The 25,301-nt window shown below is 46.5% G+C and overlaps 1 protein-coding gene and 2 pseudogenes across 1 annotated transcript; 1 reads left to right on the plus strand and 2 right to left on the minus strand.

Annotated features, from left to right (window-relative positions):
• Positions 1–2,492: 2,492 nt before the first annotated feature.
• Positions 2,493–6,007, minus strand: YDJC (YdjC chitooligosaccharide deacetylase homolog). The gene is made up of 5 exons (XM_074206592.1): positions 5,789–6,007; positions 5,435–5,594; positions 5,196–5,295; positions 4,938–5,115; positions 2,493–3,270 (listed from the first exon to the last, which is right to left on the minus strand). Exons 1-5 carry the CDS (start codon positions 5,950–5,952, stop codon positions 2,952–2,954), a joined length of 921 nt encoding a protein of 306 aa, XP_074062693.1. The 5' UTR covers positions 5,953–6,007; the 3' UTR covers positions 2,493–2,951.
• An 11,690-nt stretch (positions 6,008–17,697) lies between these two features.
• Positions 17,698–19,020, minus strand: LOC141502047 (cyclin-A2 pseudogene; annotated as a pseudogene).
• A 3,316-nt stretch (positions 19,021–22,336) lies between these two features.
• LOC141502048 (actin, cytoplasmic 1 pseudogene) lies at positions 22,337–23,599 on the plus strand (annotated as a pseudogene).
• Positions 23,600–25,301: the final 1,702 nt, after the last annotated feature.

Here is a 25,301-nt window from a genome sequence, read left to right on the forward strand (position 1 = left end):
TCCTTGCCAAGCTGACGCCTAAGTTGTTCTAGGGTTTGTTTTTGGAAAGGCCTGGTCAATAGATCTTGTGGAGGAGCAGACCTCGACTTCTGCTTCATGAGCAGAATGCATCTGCTGCACATCTGCTGCGTGCTAGGCCTCGAGATCCAGAACCAACAATGAAGAGGCAGCAGAAACAAGGATGGGAACCAACTGCACAGGAGGGTATACAACAGAGATGCCCAAGGGCACTCCTACGGCTGGGGCGCGGCCTCCCCCATTCAGAGTTCTCTGGGCAAATCCCATAACTGGGCTAGAACCAGTTCAATATGCTGCCTTTAAGAGCCACCCAGAAAATTCAATGAGTTCAAAAACATCCATTTAATGAGAAGCAGGTTAAGATAAGTAGCAACAGAACCTCCCCTTCTACCTGGGGGATCCATTTCCAATAGCTGTAGCGACAATGAGAAGGATAGGCATGTGCGGAACATGTGGCTGTGGTGCCACCTGGGCCCACCCATGAAGGGTCTTGCAGAGGGCAGAGAACAAGAGATTCACCTCCCTCTAGAGGTTTGCTGCTCCCTGTCACTTCCCACGACAGCTGCCTCCCCCTCCTGCCGGCTTCCAGACATTGCTTTGACGGTCCAGGACCTCTACTGAGATGGCTGCCGTCTGGGTAGGGGGCTTTGCTGCCCCCCACTTTCAGCTCTGCTGCCATCCTTGACCAATCTCTTCTCAAGCAGAGAATAAAGGTACTACTGCACTTCTTAGAGTAAAGCCCAGCTCAGAGAAGTTTTCTGCCTTGCTCTAGTTAGTCTGACTAGCCAAAAAGTTTAAGCTCCTGTTTTCTCAGTTTTGTCTTCCGGAGCCAGCGATCCTCAACCACTGGTGACAAATACTTTAGACCAATTATCAGGTACGTGGGTGGAGAAAAGCCTTTTGACCCAAGGTCACACATTTATGTGAGCATCTCTGTTTAGTCCCTAAAGAGTAAGCTATAAACCAAGTCTATCGAGTAGCTCTAGGGATTAGATTTCCTGAGTTTTCAAATGCCAGGTCTGTAATTATCCCATGTCAGTGAGGACAAGAAAGACCATTGGGCAAGGCCCCCTGCAACCAGATTCCTGGCCTTATCATAGATGTTGTCCTATTATCCCACTCACTCATAAAATAGAAAATCATTTCTGTGGTTTGATCTGAACAGTCTTCACTGTTCCAAGGATGAGGCCCTATGCATGGCAGGGTGCAGCCCTATAATGCCAGAGGAATATCGGTACCCTCTGACTTGGCAGTCCTACTTTGTATGCCCCAAGGAGGTTCCAAACGTATGATCATTTCATCCGGCCACCTCTTTGTTGCCTGCCAAAGGCTCAACTCAGACTGGGATGTATGGACAGAGACTTCTAAGCACGGGCTTCCACAAAAATCACGAGGGGATTCAGACACTGCCATATAAACCCTATTAGGTCTCCTAAAGCTGTATCCCAGAAAGAGGCCTGCTTGCAAATAATTTGGTAAGTGGGAGCCATACTCAAGGGGGGAATATGGGTTCTCCAAGACTTGAGTAAGCCTCAGGGCTACTCCCTTAGACTCTGGGAAGCGATTATCTGTTGCTTATTAAGACTAAATCTGGGGGTGGCTAGGAGGTGCAGTGGATAAAGCACCAGCCCTGGAGTCAGGAGGACCTGAGTTCAAATCCGGCCTCAGACACCTCATAATGACCTAGCTGTGTGGCCTTGGGAAAACTTCACCCCAGTCCTTGCGATCAGGAGGTGACTTTCTTTAGGGCCAAGTCCCTTCATTTTGTCATTCTGGAGATAGCTGGCAAGCCCCATTGGGGCACCCAAATGTTCAGCAGTCTAAGAACAGGTATTCCCCAGCCCATTGCCTTCCATTGGACCACACCCTCCTTGGTCATTATTCTAAGGATTCATAAGCTTGTGACTTAAAATTTCCCTGTAACTGCCCAAGTTCCTTGACTGAGAGAGTCCCCCAATAGAAGTCACTCCTGCTCCGTTTCCTCCCTGGTAACACTTATCCTGGCTGATTTGATCCAGTCTCCAGAGAAACCTATGCATCAGAGATCAAACTGTAGCCATTTGGCCTTGCCTCCATTATCATTGCCCCTTTCCTAAGCCTTATCTAATCCTTTGCCTTCAAGGCCACTTCACCACAACCAATCCCAATTCCAGATGGTTACTGAAGAGACAGCCTGCTCCCCACCCAATGATAACTGCCAAATGAGATAGCTATATGTTTGAGCAATGGCAAATGGGTAGATCTGTTTTGCTTGTGTGCATTTTTGTTACAAGGATTTGGAGTTTCCCTCTCATGGGAGAGAAGAAAGATTTTTCTTAATTAAAGTATTTAATTCTCTTTTCTCTACTGAGTCACCAAAATGGTCTTCCTAAAGTGCATGTCACACCACACCACTTAGTGAGTTCCTCAGCAAACTCCATCAGCGATCTCAACACCAGGATCAAATAGCAAACTTTATCCCTTAGAACTCTTCCTTACACAGGGTCCCTCTCTGAGCAAACAGAGAAGGAGGGGAACATTTATTGTCTAGTATATGCCAGACACTTTACAAATATCTCTTTTGTTTCTCATTACAACCCCAGGAGGTATTATCCCCATTTTTCTGTTGAAACTGAAGACAAGTGAAATGACTTGCCCAGGGTCACACAGCTAGTCACTGTCAGAGCCAGGACTCAAACCCCTGGCATCTAAATTCAAAGTTCTCTCCTGCCCAGATTCCAGAGGCAGTGCTTTCTATACCATGCTAGGTTTCCCATTTGAACAATGGATGCCAGAGGGAGACAGGACTTGGAGATCTCATTTGAGTCCTTCATTTTACAGTCAAGGAAACAAGAAGTGACTTGTCCAGGATCTCCATCAGACAAGTGATGGAGACAGGGCTGAACCGTAGACTCCTCCTGACTTAGATGGTGGACGTGGTCTCGCCACCAGCCTCATAAGTCCTCAAAGGCACACAGTTTGATGCCCCTCTGCTGGTAGGCCTTCTGGAGTGCAGGGTCTAGCAGGGTTTGCAGCTCATGTAGTCGCTCCCAGGACTGGGAGAAGGCATCGGGCCCCTCCCCACAGCCACTGGTAGGTGAGACACTGGGGTGCCCAGGGTGGGTCATGAACTCTAAGGTGATGACTCGGTCTCCCTGCTGAATATCCTCCTGGCTCAGGACACTCTCCACAGCCTGGTCAATGGCGGCCTCAATTCTGCTCACAGACATGTCTTTGCCCATAGTACTCAAACCAATGTAGGCATCGGGCCACCTGTGAAGACATAGGCTGTGACCACTCTCAGCCAACCCTCACTCGGAGAGCAGCCCCCCAACATCCCTGACAAGTGGACATCTAGCCTCTGGTTGCAAACCTCCTGTGAGGGAGAGCCCACCACCTCCTACACCCACCCATTGGCCCTTCTGGACAACTCATCGGTAGGATGTCTTCCTTTAAATTTACTAAAGTTTCTGTGACTTCTGATCCATGGCTCTGTCCTCTTTATGATAGCCTCTCATCGCGTCCCTCCAAGCCTTCTCTTGGCTAACTACTGTCCTTGAGGATGCCAAGGCCCTTTGCTTCTCCCCAGTGACTGAAGAAAAGTCTCTAAACATGGTCTGCCTGGGGCAGAATACAGCGAGTGTGACCTCCCAAGTCCTGAACCCTTTTTTTTTTTAGATTTTTGCAAGGCAATGGGGTTAAGTGGCTTGCCCAGGGCCACACAGCTAGGTCATTATGAAGTGTCTGAGACCAGCCCCGAACACTTCTTAATGGAACCCAAGATCCCTGACCCCAGCCACTGAGTCACGTTAAGGTTACAGCCCTTTAACCCACTTCCTTCAGATGAGCTACTACGCCATTATACTTTTCCCAATCTCATGTATGTTTGTGAATCTGTTTTGAGCCCAAGTGGTTAATGGATGGTTGTCAACCCGGAAGGAGGTTTTACTTAAGTGTCCCAAGGATTTCTGCAGAGACTCCCAGAGGCTTGCATGAAAGTTCAGATGACTTACTGATCTATTTACAGCTGACCCAAAACTCAGAGGAATTTTGAAGACAGAAATGCTCTTTGGGGTCTGGGCCCCAGAGTTTAGGAAGAACGCAGACACACAACTGGCAAATGTCTGAGGGAGGGTGAACATAATGAGCAAAGGTCTCCAGGCCAAGTAACAGAAGGGATGCCTGAAGTAGTAAGGGAGGGACTGGAGGTTTAGCCTGGAAAAGAGGACGGGGAGGATACAGCCGGGCAACAGGAAGGATGTGGGACCTTGGGTATCTGCTGACAACCAAATGACTTCACCTCTCTCTTCTGTTTTAGAGATCGCTTCTCCATGTAGAGCCCCTATGAGCTTATGACTGCAAGGGGGAAGAGATGTCAAGAACCATGGGATGAGATGAGAGAAATTCAAGCTCCATTTATTTCCTAAACAGTTCACACTGCGGTGGGAGTCTTGTTCTGTGACCCCATTGGAGGTTTTCTCGGCAGATACCACAGTGGGTTGCCATTTTCTTCTCTAGTTCATTTATAGACGAGGAAACCGAGGCAAACAGGATGAAGTAAGTTGCCCAGGGTCACAGGGCTAGGAAGGGTCTGAGGCCAGATGTGAACTCGGGACATGGGGATCTTCCTGCCTCCGGGCCAGAACCCACGCACCCGCTTCCTTGGCAGAATGCTACAAAGGCCTTGAGGTGTATGCGGAAGTGCAGTGGGGGCATTTCCAAATCTGGATCACAAGACCCCGGAGCTCGGAGGCCCTGCCCGGTCCGCCCATCCCGTGAAGATGCTGCCCTAGGTCACTGGGCAGCAGCATCTTCCGCAGAACCTGGGAATGCCAATCAATGGCGTGTCTGGGCGGATGGATGAGCGAGCGGGCGGCCTTCTGGGCAGGGGGCCTGGGGAAGAGGGGAGAGGGGACGGGGGCCACGGCCCCCACACTTACCGGAGGCCCAGCCCCGCGAACACCTCTGTGGCTGCCCGGGCATCCTCCTCCACGGCCAAGGCGAAGGTCCGCTGCCGGGGCTGCAGCCACGGGCAGCGCCTCAGGCCGGGCTCCGCCGGGACCCGGGTGTAGCGGACGCCGTGCTCCCGCAGCACCTCGGCGAACACCTGGCGCACCCCTGCGGACGAGGCGCGGCCGCTGTGAGCCCGGCCCGGCCCGGCCCCGCGGCCCGGCCCTGGGCGCCCCCGGGCCCCTTACCTGGGAGCACGTGCACGTGCTGGTGGCCGTCCACGTGGGCGGGCGCGCGGCCCAGCAGGGCCCGGAAGCGGCGGAGCTGCGCGCGCAGCTCCTCCCGCACCTGCGGGGGCGGGGCCGTGGGGGCGGGGCGGGGCCGAGGCGGCCTCCCCTCCCCCCCCGCCCCTCCCCCCCTCCCCCCCCGCCCCCGCCCCGCCCCCCCCGCGCCCCCGCGCCCCCCCCCGCCCCCAGGCCCCCCTCACCTCCGGGAGCGACACCCGGCCCCGCGCCAGCGCCTCGCGGAAGCCCATCTTGCCCAAGAAGCAGCCGCCGGGCCCGAGCAGGGAGGCCCCGGGCCCCAGGCGGGCGCTCACGGGCCGCCCCTCGCTCAGGTTGGCGTGGAGCCCCACGGGGAGCCCGAACCTGCGGGGGGGGCGCGTCTGTGGGGGCCGCCCCTCCCCCCGCGGCCCCCGCGCCCCCCCCCCGCGGCCCCTCCCCCCCGCGGCCCCGCGCCCCTCCCCCCGCGGCCCCGCGCCCCCCCCCCCCCCCGCGCCCCTCCCCCCCCGCGGCCCCCTCCGCGCCCCTCCCCCCGCTCCCCCTCCCCCCCGCGCCCCCACCTGCGGGCCAGCCCGGCCGCGCTGTCGGCCGCGGCGCCGTTGACCAGGAGGGAGGCCCCGCTGAGCGCCCCGGCCAGGAAGGCCTCCAGCAGGCCCTGGTCGCGCCGCGGGCAGTAGCCCAAGTCGTCTCCGGTGACCACCAGCCGCACGCGGGGCCCGCTCATGGCGCGGGCACGGGGGGGGGCAGCGGGCGCGGGGTGGCAGGGCCTGGGCCGCGGGAGCGGGTGGGGGCGGGGCGGGGCGGGGCCTAGAGGCCCGCGCCCGGAAGGGGCAGCACGTGCGCGCCCCCTGGCCCAGGAGCAGGCCCCGCGCAGCGCCCCCGAGGTGGGGCCGGGGGCGCAGCAGCGCCCACCCGGGCCGGCCGGGCCAGCCGTGGCGGCGGGGCGGGCGGGCGGCTCCCCCGGGGCCGCCGGGAAGCCACTGGGGAGCCGTGAGGCCCAGAGTCTTCCAGAAGCGGGGGGGCGCATAGAGAAAAGCCCGCCGCGGCTTGGTGAGGGCGGGGGCAGAGCCGGCAGCGCCGCCCCGGGGCCCCCGAAGGCGGCACGGAGGCGCCCCGGAGAGACCCCCACCCATCTCCAGGAGCGCGCATCGAGCTGCCTTTCTTTATTTTGTGTTAGGATTTTATTTTTCGTTAGGTGTTTGCAAGACAAACGGGGTTCAGTGGCTGGCCCAAGGCCGCACAGCTGGGTCATTATGAAGCGTCCGAGACGGGATTTGAACCCGGGTCCTCCGACTCCAGGGCCGGGGCTCTGTCCATGGCACCACCTAGCCGCCCCCCCCCCCCCCCTTTTTAGTACCGAAGCAGCCTTTTGTAACTCTGTTTTTCGTGTGTGGGGCCCTTGGGGGCTGTTTCCTCTCACCACCTGGCAATTACGGAAATGTGTTTTGCGTGACAATGCTCCCAGCCAGGCAGCGTGGCCGAGCAATTCTAGACAGAGACCCGATAGTCCGAGTGCAGGTCCAAACAGCCTTTTTTTAAACTTCAGTTTTTGGGTCTGGGGGCTGTTTGGACCACAGGGCTGTAGGACAGCACTTGTTAAATCTATGGATTCGCTCGCCTTCTCAAGGAGGAGGGATGGGAGGAAGAGAATCTGGAACTCAAAATTTTAAAACGTAAATGTTTAAAATTGTTTTTAGGGGCAGCTAGGTGGCGCACTGGATGGATAAAGCACCGGCCCTGGAGTCAGGAGGACCTGGGTTCAAATCCCGGTTCAGACGCTTCATAATGACCCAGCTGTGTGGCCTTGGGCAAGCCACTGAACCCCATTGCCTTGCAAAAACCTAAAAAAAAAAATTTCTCATGTTTTTCCTCTCCTATCTCATGGCTTGCTTTCTTTCCCTTATGCCTAATTTCTCATACCAAAAATGACTAATCTGGGGCAGCTAGATGGCATAGTGGATAAAGCACCAGCCGTGGAGTCAGGAACACCTGGGTTCAAATCCGGTCTCAGACACTTAACCTAGCTGTGTAGCCTTGGGCAAGTCACTTAACCCCATTTGCCTTGCAAAAACCTAAAAAAAATGGTTTTTACATCTAGTTGGGAAAAAAAATAGAAAATTTTTTAAAAAGAATGTAAGATCCAGAAGGGGGAAACACTGTTTGCGTCCCTCATGCTTAGCACAGGGCCTATCACAAAGGAAGCCTTTAATAAATACATGTGGCCTTAATGGACTTGCCCATCCCATCGATGCAATAATCAGGGACAGTGTTAGTGCACCTGCACCAGAGAAGATCCTCTGCATGCAGAGAAAGAACTCCAGAGTTTAAGCAAAGACCAAAGTCTATGACCTTCAATTTTTTTATAAAAAATATGTCTCATGTACTACATAATTTCACTATCTCTGATATTTTATTTTCTCCTTAAGGATATGATTTTTATCCCAATACATTCAATTTTGACCAATGTACAGCATGGAAACAATGAAAAGATGATCAGACTGCCTTCTGGGGGGTGGGGGGAGGGAAGGGAGGGGGACGAAAAAAATGTAAAATTCAAAACATTACAGAAAATGATAGGTAGAAACTACTATTGCATATAATTGGAAACCAAATAAAATATTAATAAAAATAAATCAATGTTGGTTTCTTGATGAGCTTGACTCATCCACCATTTCTCCAACCTTCCATCATGCAGCAATATTCTCCAAAGTCACAAGAGGGCAGTCAAAGCCTGCATTTCCCCCTTAAAAACATGGGCTCACTCCCAGTTTTCCTGCTTGGGCTCACCCTAGTTCCATCCCAGGGAGTATAAGTATGAAAAGCAGTATTTTGTCTTCTTTTTGCCCCCACTGTGCTCCCAACTTGGGGCTGTCCGGTGCTCACTTTACCTCTTCCTCCCTTGAGGAAGAGAGCACAGATGAATGCAGTCTTCAGACAGATGACGTTGAGAGGTTCCCAAACTGACTCTCCCTCAACTCCACTGGATGGAAACTCTCTAAGGACCCTCAGACAGTCTGAAATGCAAAATTTAACTGTGCTCTTCTCCTCCCTCTTCTTCCTTGACCTCTCTGCAAGTCATTGGACATCACTGAGTCACCTTAGTGGAAAGGGAAGAGGAAAAACTTTCATTAGTCACTTGAGTGCCAGCTTCCTAGGGGACAGCCAGGTGGCACACTGGGTCTTGGAGTTAGGGGTCAAATCCATCCTCAGGTATTTTACACCGTCTAGCTGTGTGACTTTGGGCAAGTCACTTAACCCCCAAAGTTAATTGCCTTGCAAATAACAAAACGCAGATGAAGGATAAAGGACAACAGAGTTTTAGTTTTCAACCTGTGAAATAAAAAGTGACACTTTTTTATTAGAAAATTGTAGGTCAGGGCGTCTAGGTGGCTCAGTGGGTAGAGCACTGGCCCTAGAGTCAGGAGGACCTCAGTTCAAATCCAGCCTCAGACACTTCATAATGACCTAGCTGTGTGGCCTTGGGCAAGTCACTTAACCCCATTGCCATACAAAAAAAAAAGAAAATTATATGTATGTCAATATTACTGTTTTCCTTTGTAATTCTACATGTTTTATTCTCTGCATTTTAAAAATATGAGTTTGAGGAATCCATGTACAGACCTCCATAAATAAAATACAGACCCTCCAGTTCTCCCCTTCTGAGTTCTCTTATAGTCATCTAGACTACGATTGCCTTTTTTTCCAGGTTCACCGTATCAGGGTCATCCCTTCCCACCTAGACTCATCTGGTCTCACAATTTCTACCTCCCAGGACTTCCCTGACATCCATTCCCTTTTCTATTCACACAGTTGCCACCCCAATTCACTGTTTTATCCCTTTTTCTCTGGACTATTGTAACCACTTCTTAAACAGGGACACTGACTAATGTATCCTGCACTTGGGAGGCTTGGGCTGGCTCTGGATTGTTGAACGTTGCTATCAATGATCTGGGTAGAAGCACAGATGGCCTGCTTAGGCATTGTCCAGATGGCACAAAGCCAGGGGATGGTTCAGCAAACATCCTGGGTGCCAAGGTCAACATTCGAAAGAATGTTGGCAGGCCAAGCATTAGCCTGAGAGGGCTATAATTCAAGGTAAAGTCATACATGGTTACAAAAAGAAATCGATAGTCACAAGGACATGATAAGGAAAGCCAGGTTAGCAATAGTTTCAGGATTTTAGTGGCTTGAAAGCCCTATATAAGTCAATAGGGAGATATGGGGACCAAAACAGGACAAAACAACTCACCATTTGCCAGTCACTATACAAATACTATCTCATTCAATTTTCACATTACTGTGAGGTAGGTGCTATGATTATTTCCATTTTACAGTTGAGGAAACTGAGGCAGATGGGGTTAAGTGACTTTTTCAGGAGCACAAAGCTGGTAAATGTCGGTGACTAGATTTGAATCCTGGGCTTCATTCATGGTGTCTGTACTGACTGGAGGGCTAATATGGTCTTGGGGGTATCCTATTGTCCGATGCCATGGTTGGATTACTTCTAGGTAAGTGTGACATTTTAAGAAAGATATTGATCCAGAGAAAGGCAAATATGAAGGGTTTCTTAGAATGATGAAATGACAAGTTTGCAATTGGAAGAAACCTTAATGGCCATGGCCAAGCCTCTCTTTTTATAGACCTAGAGGAGTGTAGTGGAGAGATCAGACTGGAGGAGATCAAGGCTCAGTGGCATATGTGAACTTAGATTGTCCTCCATCAGGAACTCATAGATGGCACCGTGTTAGTGTGCTAAACTTGGAATCTGGAAGATTCATCTTCATGAGTTCAAATCCTTCCTCAGGCACTTACTAGTTGGATGACCCTGGGCCCTATTTGCCTTGGTTTGCTCAGCTGTAAAATGGCAAACTGCTCCACTTTTTTTTTTTACCAAGATAACCCCAATGGGATCACAAAGCATTAGACATGACTAAACAGACGGCAGCAATGTAGGTCCTAACACTTAGTAGCTCTCTGAAAAAAAATAATATGCACAAACTGAAGGAAAAAATGATTTTTTTTCATTTATCTTATGACTTAATAATAGGGTGTGTATACATGCTCTCGGGCACTGCACAGCTCAGACCTTGGAATCTGATTCAACACCACTACCCTCTTTCTTGTTCCACATTGATATTTTTTTTTTTTAGTTTCTGCAAGGCAGTGGGGTTAAGTGGCTTGCCCAAGGCCACACGGCTAGATAATTATTAAGTGTCTGAGGCTGGATTTGAACCCAGGTACTCCTGACTCCAGGGCCGGTGCTTTATCCGCTGTACCACCTAGCCGCGCCCCCAATGATTTTTTGTAAAGTACATGATTTTTATCACAACTTGCCCCAAAATGACTTCTCAAAGGTAAAATGTGACAAATGAGAATATCAAAGACTTGATGAGAATAGGCAAAAAAGCACAATAGACAGAAACACATCTCATTTGAAAACTTCAAAGGAAAGAAATATTGAGATTAACTACCTTGGAATAATTCCATGGAGTTTGACAGATGTCCCAGATCACTGTGCTTCTCTGGGAAATTTAAAATGTCTTGTAAGTTTACCATAGCACCTCAGCGACTGCCCTTAGTTTGGGGATCTAGGTATTAAGCATTTACTGTGCTTAGCCACTGTGTCAAGAACTGAGGACACAGGTATAAACCAGTAAGATCATCTCTGCCTGCACAGAGCCAACATCTTGTGAAAGCACACAGAGACCGTCCTCCTTCCTCCTTTAAGCCGACTAGTACAGATATTCCCACAGCACTTCAGGCTGAAGATCTCATTCCTGCTTGAATGAGAAACTTTAGTAATCTTCAACTATCAATTCCCAAATAATGTCCTTCACAGAAATCCTTTTTTTTTTTTAATTTCACTCTTACCAAAGACTTAACCACTTTCTGAAAGGAAATCAGGTTAAGTTGAAAAAGTAATTCTATGAACTCAAAAAAAAAAGGTTAGGATGGAGACAAGAATTATAGCAGAAAATGGAGAATCCCATCAGTATCCAGAGAAAGAACCATGGAGTTTGAACAAATTTCAAGGACTATTCCCTTTAATTTAGAAAAAACCAGATATTTTATTGTCTGACCTTGTTATCCCTTATACTTTATGTTTCTTCCTTAAGGATATGATTTCTCTCTCATCACACTCAATTTGGATCAATGTATACCATGGAAACATTGTAAAGACTGACAAATTGGGGTAGCTAGGTGGCACAGTGGATAGAGCACCAGCCCAGGAGTCAGGAGGACCTGAGTTCAAATTTGACCTCAGACACTTAATAATTACCTAGTTATATGGCCTTGGGCAAGTCACTTAACCCCATTGCCTTGCAAAAAATAAAACCTAAAAATAAAAAGACTGACAAATTGCTTTCTGCGTGTGTGTGTGTGGGGGGGGGAGGGAAGCAAGATTGGGGGAAAAATTGTAAAACTCAAAATAAATAAAATATTTAATTAGAAAAAAGAATTATAGCAGAAACACCTTAAACTTTTCCAAATAAATTTATGGGGACTTCAGAATTGGAAGCAAAATACAGGAAAATACTTGTGTCACAGGGAAGAGTTAGCACTTATATAGGATGCATGGAGACAAGTTCCATAGGTCAATAATGTGAATCCGGAAGAAAGTTAATAATTATAACTCTGAATGAAAATGACACAGATTTAACCCTAAAATAGAAAAAGAACAAAATGGATTAGAAGACAGATTCTGGCAATGTGCTGTTTATAAGAAACGCAATTGAAAAACAAATATTCACATGGAGTTAAAATGAGAGATAGGGGAATAAAATCTCTCATACTTAAACTTGAAAAGTTGAAGTGTCAATTATGATTTCAGATAAAACTAAATGTAGACATGATAAAAAGAGAAAAGCAGCAAAATTATTTATACTTTAAAGGTATCATAGATAATGAATTGATATTAGCAAAACATATACACATCTGATATCATAGCAACTAAATATTTAAATGAAAAGTTAATATAATTAGAGAGACATAGGTAGTCAACTATAAATGTGGGAGACCTTAATGTACCCCTTACAGATCTAGACTTATCTAGCAAAACAAATTTTAGAACCTGACTAGACATTTAGAATATTTAGAAATGATGGTTATCTAGCAATTATTAAATAGAAAAGCATGCTTCTCAGGTATAATGGCACATTTACAAAAATTGGTCATGTACTGGGAATTCTTGATACATTGAAATACACTGAATACATTGAAAGTCCAGAGGCATCTTAAGATGAAACATGCAAAGCAAACTGAAAGAAATTTTAACCTTTTCTCTGCTCCACTGCAGGGTTACATATTACAAAATAGTATTAGGGCAGTACTTGAGTTTAAATTCCTTGTTCTCTTGTAAATAAGGAACCTTATCAATGTTCCTTTAACTATTAACTTTAACTATTATAAAGAGGAAGCCTTAATGAGGATTCAGCAAAAACTGAACTTCTGCAGAGACTACAAGATTTGAGACTGTAATGGTTGTAATTTGAAATTGTATTTCAAGATTTGATAGTTAGGACAAGGAGACTCAAGTTTAAATCCAGCCTCAGACACTTAACTAGTTGCATGACCCTAGGTAAGTCATTTTACCAGCACCTATCTTGCAGGGTTGTTGTGAGGATCAAATGAGATAGTGCTGGGCACATCAAAGGCACTATAGAAATTATTCTCTTCCCTTACCCGAAAGGAGACATTGAAAGGTAAATAAGGAAAATTCTTTCTGTGATGGAAGTATGGTCTTAATGGCTAAAGCAGAGACAAAACAGAGAAAATAACAATAGATCAATATCCCTAATGAATATTATGGTAAAACTTTTAAATAAATATTAGTAAGGAAACTACACCACATATGACAAAGATTAAACACTATGACCAGACTGGATTTTTACCAAGGATACAGAGCTGGTTCAGTGTTAGTAAAACTATAAGCATAAATGGCATTATTAATAAGAAAATAAAAATATTTAGTAGATGCAGAATCAAAAACCTTTTGACAAGCTACAACATTAATATTAATTTATTTAATGTTAATAATAAAAACATTAGAAAGGATTGAAACAAATAAAGCTTTCTTTCATATAATAAGTGGCATCTCCCCCAAAACTCAGGGCCAGCATTATTTGTAATAAGGATACATGAAAGACCTGGTCAGTTAGATCAGGGGCAGTGCAAGGATGGCCACTGTTACCATTCTTACTATTCAATATGATGATAAAGTGTGTTTACATCAGGAAAAGGACATTGAGGGGATAAGCATAAAAAGAAAAAGGAAATGCAGTGATTACTCTTTGCATATGTTGTGATAAATAACATGATAGCTTGCTTATTGAAACCTAGGAGATCAACAAAGAGCTAGTTAAAGAGGGAGTGGAACCAGGTTGGTGAAGTAAAGGCAGGGACTTACCTGAGCTCTCAGTCAGCCCCTAGCAGAAGAAGAGCTTTTGAATGCCATTAAGCTCCTTTCACTGGCAAAGCACCTGGTGTTGATTCTATCCCAGCTGAGATTTACAAGATGGGGAGTCCATTGCTCACCCCAAAATTGACAAGCTATATGGCATGAAGAGGTTAGTTATCCCCCTCAAAATTCAAGGATGCCTCCATTGACCATCTCTATAAAGTTAAAGGGAATATATCATCCTGGGACTGTCGTGGCTATTTCTCTTTTAGTCATTGCTGTGAATCATTGCCAGAGTCCTTCTCAATAGGTTGATCCTTCACTTGGAAGACAGTCACCTCCTTGAGAGCCAGGGTGGCTTCAAAAAAGGGTTGAGGAACTGTTGATATGGTGTTTGCTACCTGATAACTCCAGGAAAAATGCCAGGAACTGAACAGAGATCTGTATACAACATTTGTAGGTCTGACCAAAGGCTTTGGTACCATCAGTCATGAGGTTTTATGGAAAATTATGTTCAAATTTGCTTGCCTGGAGAAGTTCATCAGTATTATAAGTTGGTTCTATGATGACATGCATGCCAGGGTTTTGGATAGTGGACACTGCTCTCAAGATTTCCCAGTCACCAATGGAGTAGCAAGGTTGTGTCTTGCTCCCATGCTTTTTAGCATAATGTCTTCAGCCATGTTATCAAACATGGCCTCACACTGATGGCAAATTCTTCAACTTAGAAAGGCTACGAGCCAAGACCGAAGTGGAAGGAGGGTTGGTGCATGATCTTCTGTTTGCAGATGTTTGTGCCCTCAATGCAGCCTCTGAAGCTAAGATGCAGGAAAGTATAGATCAATTCTTTGCTGCTTGGGCTCACTGTGATCTAACAATGAACACTAAGAAAACCCAGGGTGCTCCATCAGCCAGCACCAACGATCCATATGCAGAACCACAGATTTCAGCAAATGGAGTTTTGAGGACTGTGGACAAGTTCACTTACCTTGTCAGTGTACTTTCCAGGGAGATTCACATTGACATAAGATGGACACTCGCATTACCAGAGCTAGCTCAGTATTTGGGGGGGCTCCAAAAGAAAGTATGGGAGAGAAGAGGTATTAAACTGACCACCAAACTGGAGATCTACAGAACATCTTGCTGACCTCATTACTGTATGCCTGTGAAATCTGATAGTCAACCAGCACCATGTCAGGAAATTGAATTGCTTCCATTTAAATTGTCTTAGGAAGATTCTGAAGATCACCTGGCAGGAGAACATATCGACACTGAGGTCCTTTCTCCACCTAAATTGCCTAGCATTCTGACATTACTAAAAAGAGGGCAACTATGATGGGCTGGACATATTACTAGAATGCCAGAAGTACACTTGTCAAAAAAGACTATTTTATGGAGAACTCACACAGGGCAAACACTTACAAGAATGTCAGAAGAACCAATACTAAGACATCTTGAAGGTCTCTTGAAGGTCTCATTGAGGAATTTTAGAACTGATTGTACAGCTTGGGAGACACTGGTACAGGACTGCCCAGCCTGGCGTGCCCTCATTAGTGAAGGCACTGCACTCTATGAGGAAGGCAGAATGGAAGCAGCTCAAAGGAAACGGGGTTGGTTTTTTGGGATCTCTTTCTCGGGGGGATCGGTGGATTCTCTCCATTTCTATTTTGCCCTCTGCTTCTAGAATATCAGGGCAATTTTCCTGTAGTAATTCTTTGAAAATGATGTCAAGGCTCTTTTCCTGATCATGACTTTCAGGTATTCCAATAATTTTTAAATTATCTTTCCTAAATCTGTTTTCCATATCAGTTGTTTTTTCAATGAGATTTTCTTCTAATTTTTCATTTTTTTGGTTTTGAAATATTAGGTCCTGATTTCTCGTAAATTCATCAATCTCCCTGAGTTCTATTCTTTGTCTGAAGGATTTGTTTTCCTCAGAGAGTTTTCTTATCTCTTTTCCCATCTGGCCAATTTTGCTTTTTAAAGCATTCTTCTCCTCAATCACTTTTTGAACTGTTTTATCCATTTGACCTAAGCTGGTTTTTAGCATACTATTTTCTTCAGCATTTTTTTGGATTTCCTTGACTAAGCTGCTGACTTCATTTTCATGTTTTTCCTGCATCTCTCTCCTTTCTTTTCCCAGTTTTTCTTCTAACTCCCTCTGACTTTTTTTAACTGATTATTTCTGATTTATTTCAGCAGTTATTCATGTTAATGCAAATGTGAACCCAACTCTTGATACTATATTTCAATATCAATATCTTCTGCAAATGTAAACCTTTTTCTTTTTTTTTTTTTTTTAGTTTTTGCAAGGCAATGGGGTTAAAGTGGATTGCCCAAGGCCACACAGCTGGGTCATTATTAAGTGTCTGAGACCGGATTTGAACCCAGGTACTCCTGACTCCAAGGCTGGTGCTTTATCCATTGCACCACCTAGCCACCCCAAATGTAAAACTTTAAAATACATATTTAAGTAGCTAAATCTCTCCTTAGTGTCAGCAAATGGCCATCAAAGGTCCTTCTTATACTGATTACAGTAAATTTCTATGACTAAAGCACATGAAGGTTGGAGAAGGCAATTTTTAAGTTTTGTTAAGAAAATCCCTGGCCTGCCTTCTATTGGACAGTTCATTGTACCTGATAGTTTCAGAGGGAAGGCACCACAGGCCTGTGGTCCTGCAAAAGATTTTGCATCATTATTCAAAGGGAAACAGGGCCTAGCAATTGCTTTTCCTTAATTAAGTGTGAAAGTCTAGTGGGACCCTGGCAACAGAAGCGAGGGGCCCAGGCAGTGATTGAGTCCTGCTCTGTTGTCAAGGAGCCTGGAAGGTACCAGGCTCCCCTCCCTACAGAACCTGAGGGAACACCTAACTAAAGGAAATGTCTATTATCTCAGATGCTTTGATTTCATCTGCTTACAGGATACAGGCCAACTCCAAACAGGAAAAAGTCTCAAGTAAAAAAGCAATTAGAAAGGAAAAAAAAGAAGATGGCAACTAACTAGAGCTTTCAAAGCACATTATTGGAAAATATTTGGGACTGTTTATTTTTTTCTTGATTTAAAATAAAAGCATCTAAAAAAGTGTCTCGTGTAACTGGATTAATTTGAGAGATTGAATCTATTAGTGCAGGCAACTGTGAGACAGGTGCAGGGTCTGTGGCCCTGGAGACCACCCATGGGGCAGCTGGGCCACAGAATCATTTAATCTCTTAAAATTTATTTCCTTTACCTGAAAAATGGGGCTTGTTTCTATCCCACATCAGATTCTAATTTGTTGTCAGGCCCTGGATCCTGCTAGTTACTAGTTCTACAATCCATAATTACTATCAAGGATCACTTGGAGTTTCCTCCCTTCCATTTTGAGTTTGGTCAATGTCACTAAGCCTACAAAGAAAACTTAGGCATGGACTGTCGATGCAGGCTTCCCCTATCTGGAGCAACCTGGGAGTCATGCCCTTCTGCCCATCAGCAGCTCCCTCTGGTCCTTGGGAGTCCATGAGTGGCACGCATCATCAAGAAGAAGGGCTACATACGGTTTCTGGTTTAAAATCTCATTCTATTTGACACTGCAGGAGAGCTGTTTTGGCAGCACAGGCAATGGGCAAGATAGGGCACCCTGGCAGGGACTGGCAGAAAAGGCCAATGGTTCCACAGGCATCCTTCCCTACCGGAACACTGCCCAGTCCTGCCCTGGAGGAGCCTATCCGAGCTCAGGGGCTTGTAAAATAGATATGAGCTGACACCAGGAGGGCCTCCAGCATTCTGAACTTGGCATCCTGGAAAGCCTCCTTCTGGGCTCTTGTACCACACTGTAAGGGAGTCAGGTTCAGCACCTTCTGATCCTAAGGGGCAAGCTGGCCTCCTCACTACATAAACACACCACTTAGATCTGCAGCTAAATATGCAGGACAATTGCACATAGAAAAATTTACATTTAAAATCATAAAAATCAAAACAAGGTACTTCATAATCTGTAACTGCTTGAGCTTCAAGAAGCAAGAAGAGATCTGGGCCCTATTGAAAGCACCCAGCACAGCCCTACTGGAGAGCCAGCTCCAAGCCGGGGCACCTTACAAGTTTAGTGTCTCTGGAGGATTGATGAGGGACACACCTTTTTTCTCGTATAGACTGCTGCCCGAGGTGTGTCGCTCTGAGGTAGGTCTGGTGGAGATCCATTAGGCAGGGCTTAAGACTTTCCAAGGTGTATCCTGTCTGTTGAATTAATGACTCAGGCCAGCTTTTCCCGGTGATCATGTAGAGTGCTATATGAAAGGCAGCTCCTGCGGAAACTGATGGTAAATATGTCAGGTAAGGGTCAGCATCGATTAAGCTTGACTCTCCCAGAAACATGGCTAAACTTTCCACTTTGGAACTGGCCTGCTGCTGATGGAGGAAATACTGAGTGAGGAACTGATTGATGGTTGGTGCAGCAAGGTGGAAAGCAAGCACCTTGAGCACCAGGTGCTCCATTCTTAACACCTGCTCCTTGGTGTATGTGTCATCCGTGATGTACACAAACTCGGCCACTTCTGGGGGTAGATGTCTTCAAACTTTGAGGCAAGGAGCATGGCTGCGGTCTGGACCAGCTGAAGCTTTCCCGGCAGCACTGACATAGAGGACAGGAACCTATCGATGTAATTCACAGCCAAGTGGAGAGTCTCATTCTGGAGTTTGTACTCCTCTCCCACCTCCACCAGCCAGTGCACTAAGATGGCACGCAGGCTGTTGGTTATATCCTGTTGCTTCTTCATGTAGCCCACTTTGGGCTTACACTTAACCTCTATTTCTCTAAGACATATGTCTTCATGGTAGTTGGGGACTTCATTGACATGTGGTGGCTTTTCTTCTGATTCCAATACCACAGACTTGTCCATAGTGAGGGGAGATTGGAAGCTGCCGTCCATGGGGTGGTCGAGCGGGGCCAGCGGCTTCCGGGGCTCCCTGGGGGCGGGCAGGGCCAGGGCCAGGGCCGAACTGAAGCTGAGGGCCTCGTCCTTGGCCACGGCTTCGGGGGGACCCCGGGGGCCTCTTGGCCGGGCCGCCCCAGGCCCCATGGCCCCCATGCTCCGCTTCGTCCACATGAATGTTGAAGGCGGACTGCTTGCCGGTGGCGTTCCACGGGGGGCACCGAGCCGGGCTCCTGTGCCGCCGCGACCCTGTGGCTCTTGGACTTCTGTGGCGCCAGGGTGGCCACGGGGCCCAGGCCCAGGTAGGGCTCGGGGCCCAGGGCCTGCACGTTAGCCGCAGCATGCCCAGCATGGTGCATGTCCTGGCGGGCTCGCACCGCCGCGCTTGTCCAGGTGGATGTTTTCCTGGCTCTCATTGGGGCTGGCGACCTGGGGCGGCCTGGGGGGTTGCGGCCCCGCTGGGCAGGCCTCCACGTGCCCCAGCATGGCAGGGGGCAGCCTGGCGGGCCGGCCCCGTGCTGCGCCCCGTGGGCTGCGGCCCCGGGCCGGCTCGGAGTGGGCCACAGGCGGGCACTTGGCCCGGACGCAGGGGCACGGCGGGAGGCCAGGAGTGCGGCTCCTCGGCCTGCGCCACACTGGGCCACAGCGCACAGCCCTCTCCCCGCTCCCACGGCTGCCCAGGCCTCAGCCCTGCTCTCCTCCCGGCAGTTCAAGCGTCCCCCCCCTCTGACTTTCAAAGTCTTTTTTGAGCTCTGTCATAGACTGATCCCAATTTTTGTTTTTCTTGGAGTCTTTAGATGCAGGAGCTTGTGTTTCCTTATCTTCAGACTGAGTATATTGATCCTTCTTGGGATCATAATGTGTTTCTCAATGGTGTTCCTCTTTTTTCTCTGCTTGCTCATTTTCCCAGCCTAAGCCTGGTTTGGGGGTGCTTCCTGAGCTTTTGGGACACCCCCACAAGGGTCTCAGTGTGTGAGGCTCTGTCCTCCCTCCTGGTCTGTGAATGACCATATGCACCCCCCTCTGCTATGGGGCTGAGGTGGGGGGCCCCTGCTGTTCTATGGGGGGACCTAGACTACAATCAGGATCTGAATGTGGTCAAAATCCCAGTGTCCTGTTCCGGGGCAGAGGACAGAGTTTGGCAGTCTCTCTTCACTCCCCTCCCTCAGCTCAATGGGCTCATGCCCTGGGGGCTCCACCTGCTTATGTTTCCTGGATCTGGAATGTAGTGGCCATGCTGCTGGCTGTGTGCCCCGAGGGCTGGACTTCAAGGGCTGGCTCTGGCAGAGGTCCCCTGCTGTTCCCCCAGTTTGTGCCCGGTGCTCCCTGCTGCTGTGAGCCCCCCAGCGCCCTGGGGCTGCCTCCGGGAGGCTGAAGTTCTTTCGATCTGGCAGGCCACCCGTCTGGTGGGCCGCCCCTCCAACCGCAGGGGAGCAGAGCCTTTCTGCCCTTTTCCAGGTTACCTTGAGTAGAACTGCCTCACTGGGTCCCTCTGTGGGTTCTGTCTCTCAAAAATTTAGTTAAAGTCCTTAGATTCAAAGATTTATGAGAGAGCTCCTAAGACATGATCCACTCTTGTCACCATCTTGCCTCCGCGCCCCCCCCCCCATTCTAATTTTCAAGGAGTAATTTTCTTCCTTAAGTTTCTGGATCTCCTTTTTTTAGTTGATTATCTTTCTTTTAAAATCTACTTGTTTTTCTTGAATTTTTTAAAAAAGTTTTTCCTTAATCTCTCTTATTTGTTTTTTTTTTTTTTTTTTTAGTTCTTTTATGTATTCTTTTTAAGAAGGTAACAATTTGAGATTACTCTTTGGGGTAGGAGAGACTTTTTTTTTTTTTTTTTGGTTTGCTTCAGTATCTTCCTTGAAGACAAACCCCAATTTTTTCCATGCCCAAAGTAATTGTCTATGATTGGATTCTTTCTCCTTAGCCTTCTCACTTTAATTTTTTAACATTTTTACATTTTTTACGTTTTCTTACATTCACCTCTGGTCCTTTGGTATGGAGGATGGTGACTCTGATCCAAGGAGCCTTGTCCTGGGTCCAATCTCTGCACTCCTTTTCTTCTGTAAGTCACAGCTAGGGTCCCTCCCCACACTGTCCTGGAAATGACCTTACTCTCTGAGAACCCTTCAGTGACTGTAACCTTCAGTTCTCCTCTCTGGCCTACAACCAAGATTGAGAATGCAATTTTCCTGTAAGTGTCCACAGCCAACAGTAGCCTTGTGTGATTGCTTCTTAACTCACCAGGGTGTGTGCTTGTTCCTTCTTGCACAGGACCCAGTGGTGGGATTCAGCTGGTTCACACTGGTTCTGCAGAATTGATACCAAATTTTATGTTGAGTTCAGTGAACCAATGGTTAAAATGGCACTTGTAGGGTGCAGCTAGGTGGTACAGGGGGGCAGTTAGGTGGTGCAGTGGATAGAGCACCAGCCCTGGAGTCAGGAGTACCTGAGTTCAAATCTGGTCTCAGACACTTAATAATTAACTAGTTGTGTGGCCTTAGGCAAGTCACTTAACCCCATTGCCTTGCAAAAAAAAACAAACTAAAATGGCACTTGTAATCAGGACTCCAAGGTGGGCACCTGGGCAGCTGCCCTATATGGAAATCACTAATTTATATTCCTTACCCTTTTTTTAATGTTCATCTGCACAAGTTTTCTAAGTACCCACCATAATGTTCATTCCATCAACAGGTGAAAGAAAATTGACTAACTATGCTTATAAAATTTATTCATTTCTTAAAACTCATACCTTTAACGAAATACATTTTAATTCCCTCATTTTTATTGCTTCAGTAAACAAAAATATACCATAGAGAGAAAGTGCCCAAAAGTATCATCTGTTTCCACTTTGTGTTACGCCACAAATTCCCCCAAGATATTATGAGTGTGCTGGTGTTCCCTGAATGGTGAAACCTATAGGAAACTGGGACACAACCCATAGAAATATAGATTTCAAGGATTATTTTGTCACCCATTTCAGAAGTCATGGAAGTAGAAGGAAAAAAAGAAAATAGGTAGAATGAGTTTTGGTTCTGTGAATGTTCCAACATTGGCTGCTGTGGTCACGTGGCTGCTTTCACTCCATAAGGATATGTTTGCTCACTCTAGTAATTTCTAGTAATATAATCTAGTTTTGTGTTCCTCTTGTTCTAATTTGAGTATTAAATGCATGAAATATTAAACTACCTTTCAGAATAACTTTTATTTATTTTTAGACAGTATAAATTTTTATATACTTAAAAGTCATTAGAGTAAAGAATGGTTGGTAATTTATTTGAATTCCACCCCTGCCAGGGCCACATTTTGGCAGGACAATTGGGTCTGGCATCCCCTATCAATGGAGGGCCTCTCTCTTCTCCACTCAAGACACCCCACTCCCACATTTTCTGGGAGGTGAGACTTACTGTGAATGAGGGGGAGGCTACCTCCCAACCCAACTCCCTCTAGAATTCTCCTCTTGCTCTTTAAGGGAGTTAGTCTGAAGGTGTTTACACCCTATTTGGGCCAAACCTCAGTCCCCAGATCTTTCTTTAGATCATCTCTGGTTGTCCCAAGAGGACCATTGTTCTGTCCCAACTCTTGTTTATTTTTGCTACTCTACATTCACCCTGAGATGCTTTGTTTTTGACTTGCAGAGGAAATGTGGATAGCTCAGAATTTTCTGATTTACTCCACCATCTTTCCAGAATCCTTTCCCCAAAAGGGATTTTTAAAACCAAATTAGAGAGCTGTGAGCTCTTCTACTTGGCGTGCATTTGCCTCCCCTGCCTCCAGGTGTGGCACCACGGCATCTCTCTCTCCTAAGGGTTTAGACTTGCCACCTCCGAGTTTGCCATGGATGATGATATTGCTGCTCTCGTTGTTGACAATGGCTCTGGCATGTGCAAAGCTGGCTTTGCAGGAGATGATGCCCCTTGGGTCGTCTTCCCTTCCATTGTTGGCCGCCCAAGACATCAGGGTGTGATGGTGGGTATGGGCTAGAAAGACAGCTATGTGGGAGATGAAGCTCAGAGCATGAGAGGTATTCTGACTCTAAAATACCCCATTGAACACGGTATTGTCACCAACTGGGATGACATGGAGAAAATCTGGCATCATACTTTCTACAATGAGCTCCGTGTGGCCCCTGAAGAGCACCCTGTGCTGCTCACAGAAGCTCCCCTGAACCCCAAAGCCAACAGAGAAAAGATGACTCAGATACTGTTTGAGACTTTTAACACCCCAGCTATGTACGTTGCCATCCAGGCTGTGCTGTCCCTATATGCCTCTGGTCGTACCACTGGTATTGTGATGGACTCTGGTGATGGTGTGACTCACACTGTGCCCATCTATGAAGGCTATGCCCTTCCTCATGCCATCCTCCGTCTGGATCTGGCTGGCCGTGATCTGATGGACTACCTCATGAAGATTCTGACCAAGAGAAGGTACAGTTTCACTACCACAGCTGAGAGGGAAATCGTGCGTGACATCAAGGAGAAGCTGTGCTATGTCGCCCTAGACTTCGAGCAGGAGATGGCCACTGCTGCGTCCAGCTCCTCTCTGGAAAAGAGCTATGAACTCCCTGATGGGTAAGTTATCACTATTGTCAATGAGAGGTTCCCGATGCCCAGAAGCTTTCTTCCAACCTTCTTTCTTAGGTATGGAATCCTGTGGAATTCATGAAACTACCTTCAACTCCATCATGAAGTGTGATGTTGACATCCATAAGGATCTGTATGCCAATACCGTTATTGTCTGGTGGTACCACCATGTACTCAGGCATTGCTGACAGGATGCAAAAGGAGATTACAGCCCTAGCCCCCAGCACAATGAAAATCAAGATCATTGCCCCACCTGAGCGCAAATACTCTGTCTGGATTGGAGGCTCCATCCTGGCATCTCTTTCTACCTTCCAGCAGATGTAGATCAGCAAGCAGGAGTATGATGAATCTGGGCCTTCCGTTGTCCACCACAAATGCTTCTAAATGGACTGTTGGTGTTTGTTTTTGGTTGTTTTGGTTATTTTTTTGTCAAAAGGGTGTGATAATGGCCCAAAAAAAGAGATGAGATTGGCATGGCTTTATTTTATTTATTTATTTATTTTTTGGCACTTGACTCAGAATTTAAAAACTGGAATGGTAAAGGTGATGAGCAGTCTAAGTATGTTGGAGGCAAACATCCCCAAAGTTCTGCAGTGCATCTTCAGGACACCGATTGTACATTTTTTTTAAGTCATTCCAAATAATTGTATAATGCATTGTGACAGAGTTACTTGCCTCTATGAAGGCGGCTATCCTACTCTTTAGAGAAAAGGAGCTACTTAAAACATCCAGAAGGGGAGGGGGGAGGGGGGAAGGTACTAGTATTGCTTTTCATGTAAATTAATGTAATCCTTTAAAAAAACTTTTTGTATCTTCCGCCTTAATACTTGTTACTTTTTTTTTAATTGTCAACCATCATGGATGGCCCCCTAAAATCCCTCCCTACCCCTAACATAGATGTGAATGAAGACTTTTTTTTGCAGTCTCCCTGGGGAGTTTAATAAGATTGGTGCCAGTACTTGGGGGAGGGGAGGAGCTTTTACCTGTACATTGACTTTAAGACCAGTTCAAATAAAAGTGCACATGTTAAAGAAAAAAAAAAACCAAATTAGAGAACTAGAAGAAAAATTGGGAAAAGAAATGAGTGATGCAAGGAAATCATGACAAAAAGAGACAGCATGGAAAGGGGGTACATAAAATTACACCTTAAAATAACACCTTAAATATTAACTCTGTTTGTACTGGCAAAGAATTGGAAGTTGAGGGTATGCCCATCAATTGAGAAATGGCTGAACAAATTGTGGTAAATGTATGTGATGGAACACTATTGTTCTGTAAGAAATCGTGAGGGTTGGGATTTCAGAAAAGCCTGGAGAGACTTACAACAATTGAGGCTGAATGAGATAAGCAGAACCTGAAGAATATTGTACACACTAACAACAACATGGGGTGATGATCAACCTTGATGGACTTACTCACTCCATCATTGCAATAATAAGGGACAATGTAGGGGCTTTGTGATGGAGAATACCATCTGTGTCCAGAGCAGGAACTGTGGAGTTTAAACGAAGACTGAAGATTATTATCTTATATAGTTTTTAAAAGTTGTCTTATGTATTATGTAATTTTGCTGTCTCTAATGTTTTCTTTCTTCCTTTTGGATCTGTTTCTTCTCTCACAATACATTCAATTTTGATCTATGCATATCATGGATGCAAATGTAAAAACTATATCAGATTGCCATCTGTTGAGGGGAAGGAAGGGAGGGAGGGAGAAAAACTGTAAAATTCAAAATCTTGCAAAAAATGATTGACAGAAACTACCATTGTTTGTAATTGGAAAACAAATAAAATATTTATATGATGAAAAATAAAAATAAAATAAAAATAGTACCTCAAAAATAGAATTGGATAAATGGTAAAAAGAGGCACCAAAAATTCCCTGGAGAGTTTGGCTAGTGAATAGATTGTACAACCCCTCCCAATCCTAGCCAATGGGCTGAAGGGGAAGGGGATTAGGGAGGGGCGTGGGGAGAACTCAAATTTTTTTTTAAAAAGATATTATATAAATCAAATTTGTTGTGCTTCCAATGGGGTTCTCTGTTTGTGAGTGGGTCCTTTCTAGAGAGAGTAAATCAACAACTTTCTTTTGCTCAAAAAAAAAAAAAGACATTGGCTAAAATACAAAAAAGGAAAATGATCAATGTTGGAGGGGGTATGGGAAAACTAGGACACTAAAGCA

This window comes from Macrotis lagotis, chromosome X, assembly GCF_037893015.1.
Source record: "Macrotis lagotis isolate mMagLag1 chromosome X, bilby.v1.9.chrom.fasta, whole genome shotgun sequence".
Lineage (NCBI taxonomy): Eukaryota > Metazoa > Chordata > Mammalia > Peramelemorphia > Peramelidae > Macrotis > Macrotis lagotis.

Coding starts and splice junctions, on each gene's coding strand:
- YDJC (XM_074206592.1), bottom strand. CDS start 5,952: ATGAGCGGGCCCCGCGTGCGGCTGGTGGTCACCGGAGACGACTTGGGC. Junction 5,296..5,434: donor GCCGGGTGTCGCTCCCGGAG/GTGAGGGGGGCC, acceptor CCGCCCCCGCAG/GTGCGGGAGGAGCTGCGCGC. Junction 5,116..5,195: donor GCACGTGCACGTGCTCCCAG/GTAAGGGGCCCG, acceptor CCTCGTCCGCAG/GGGTGCGCCAGGTGTTCGCC.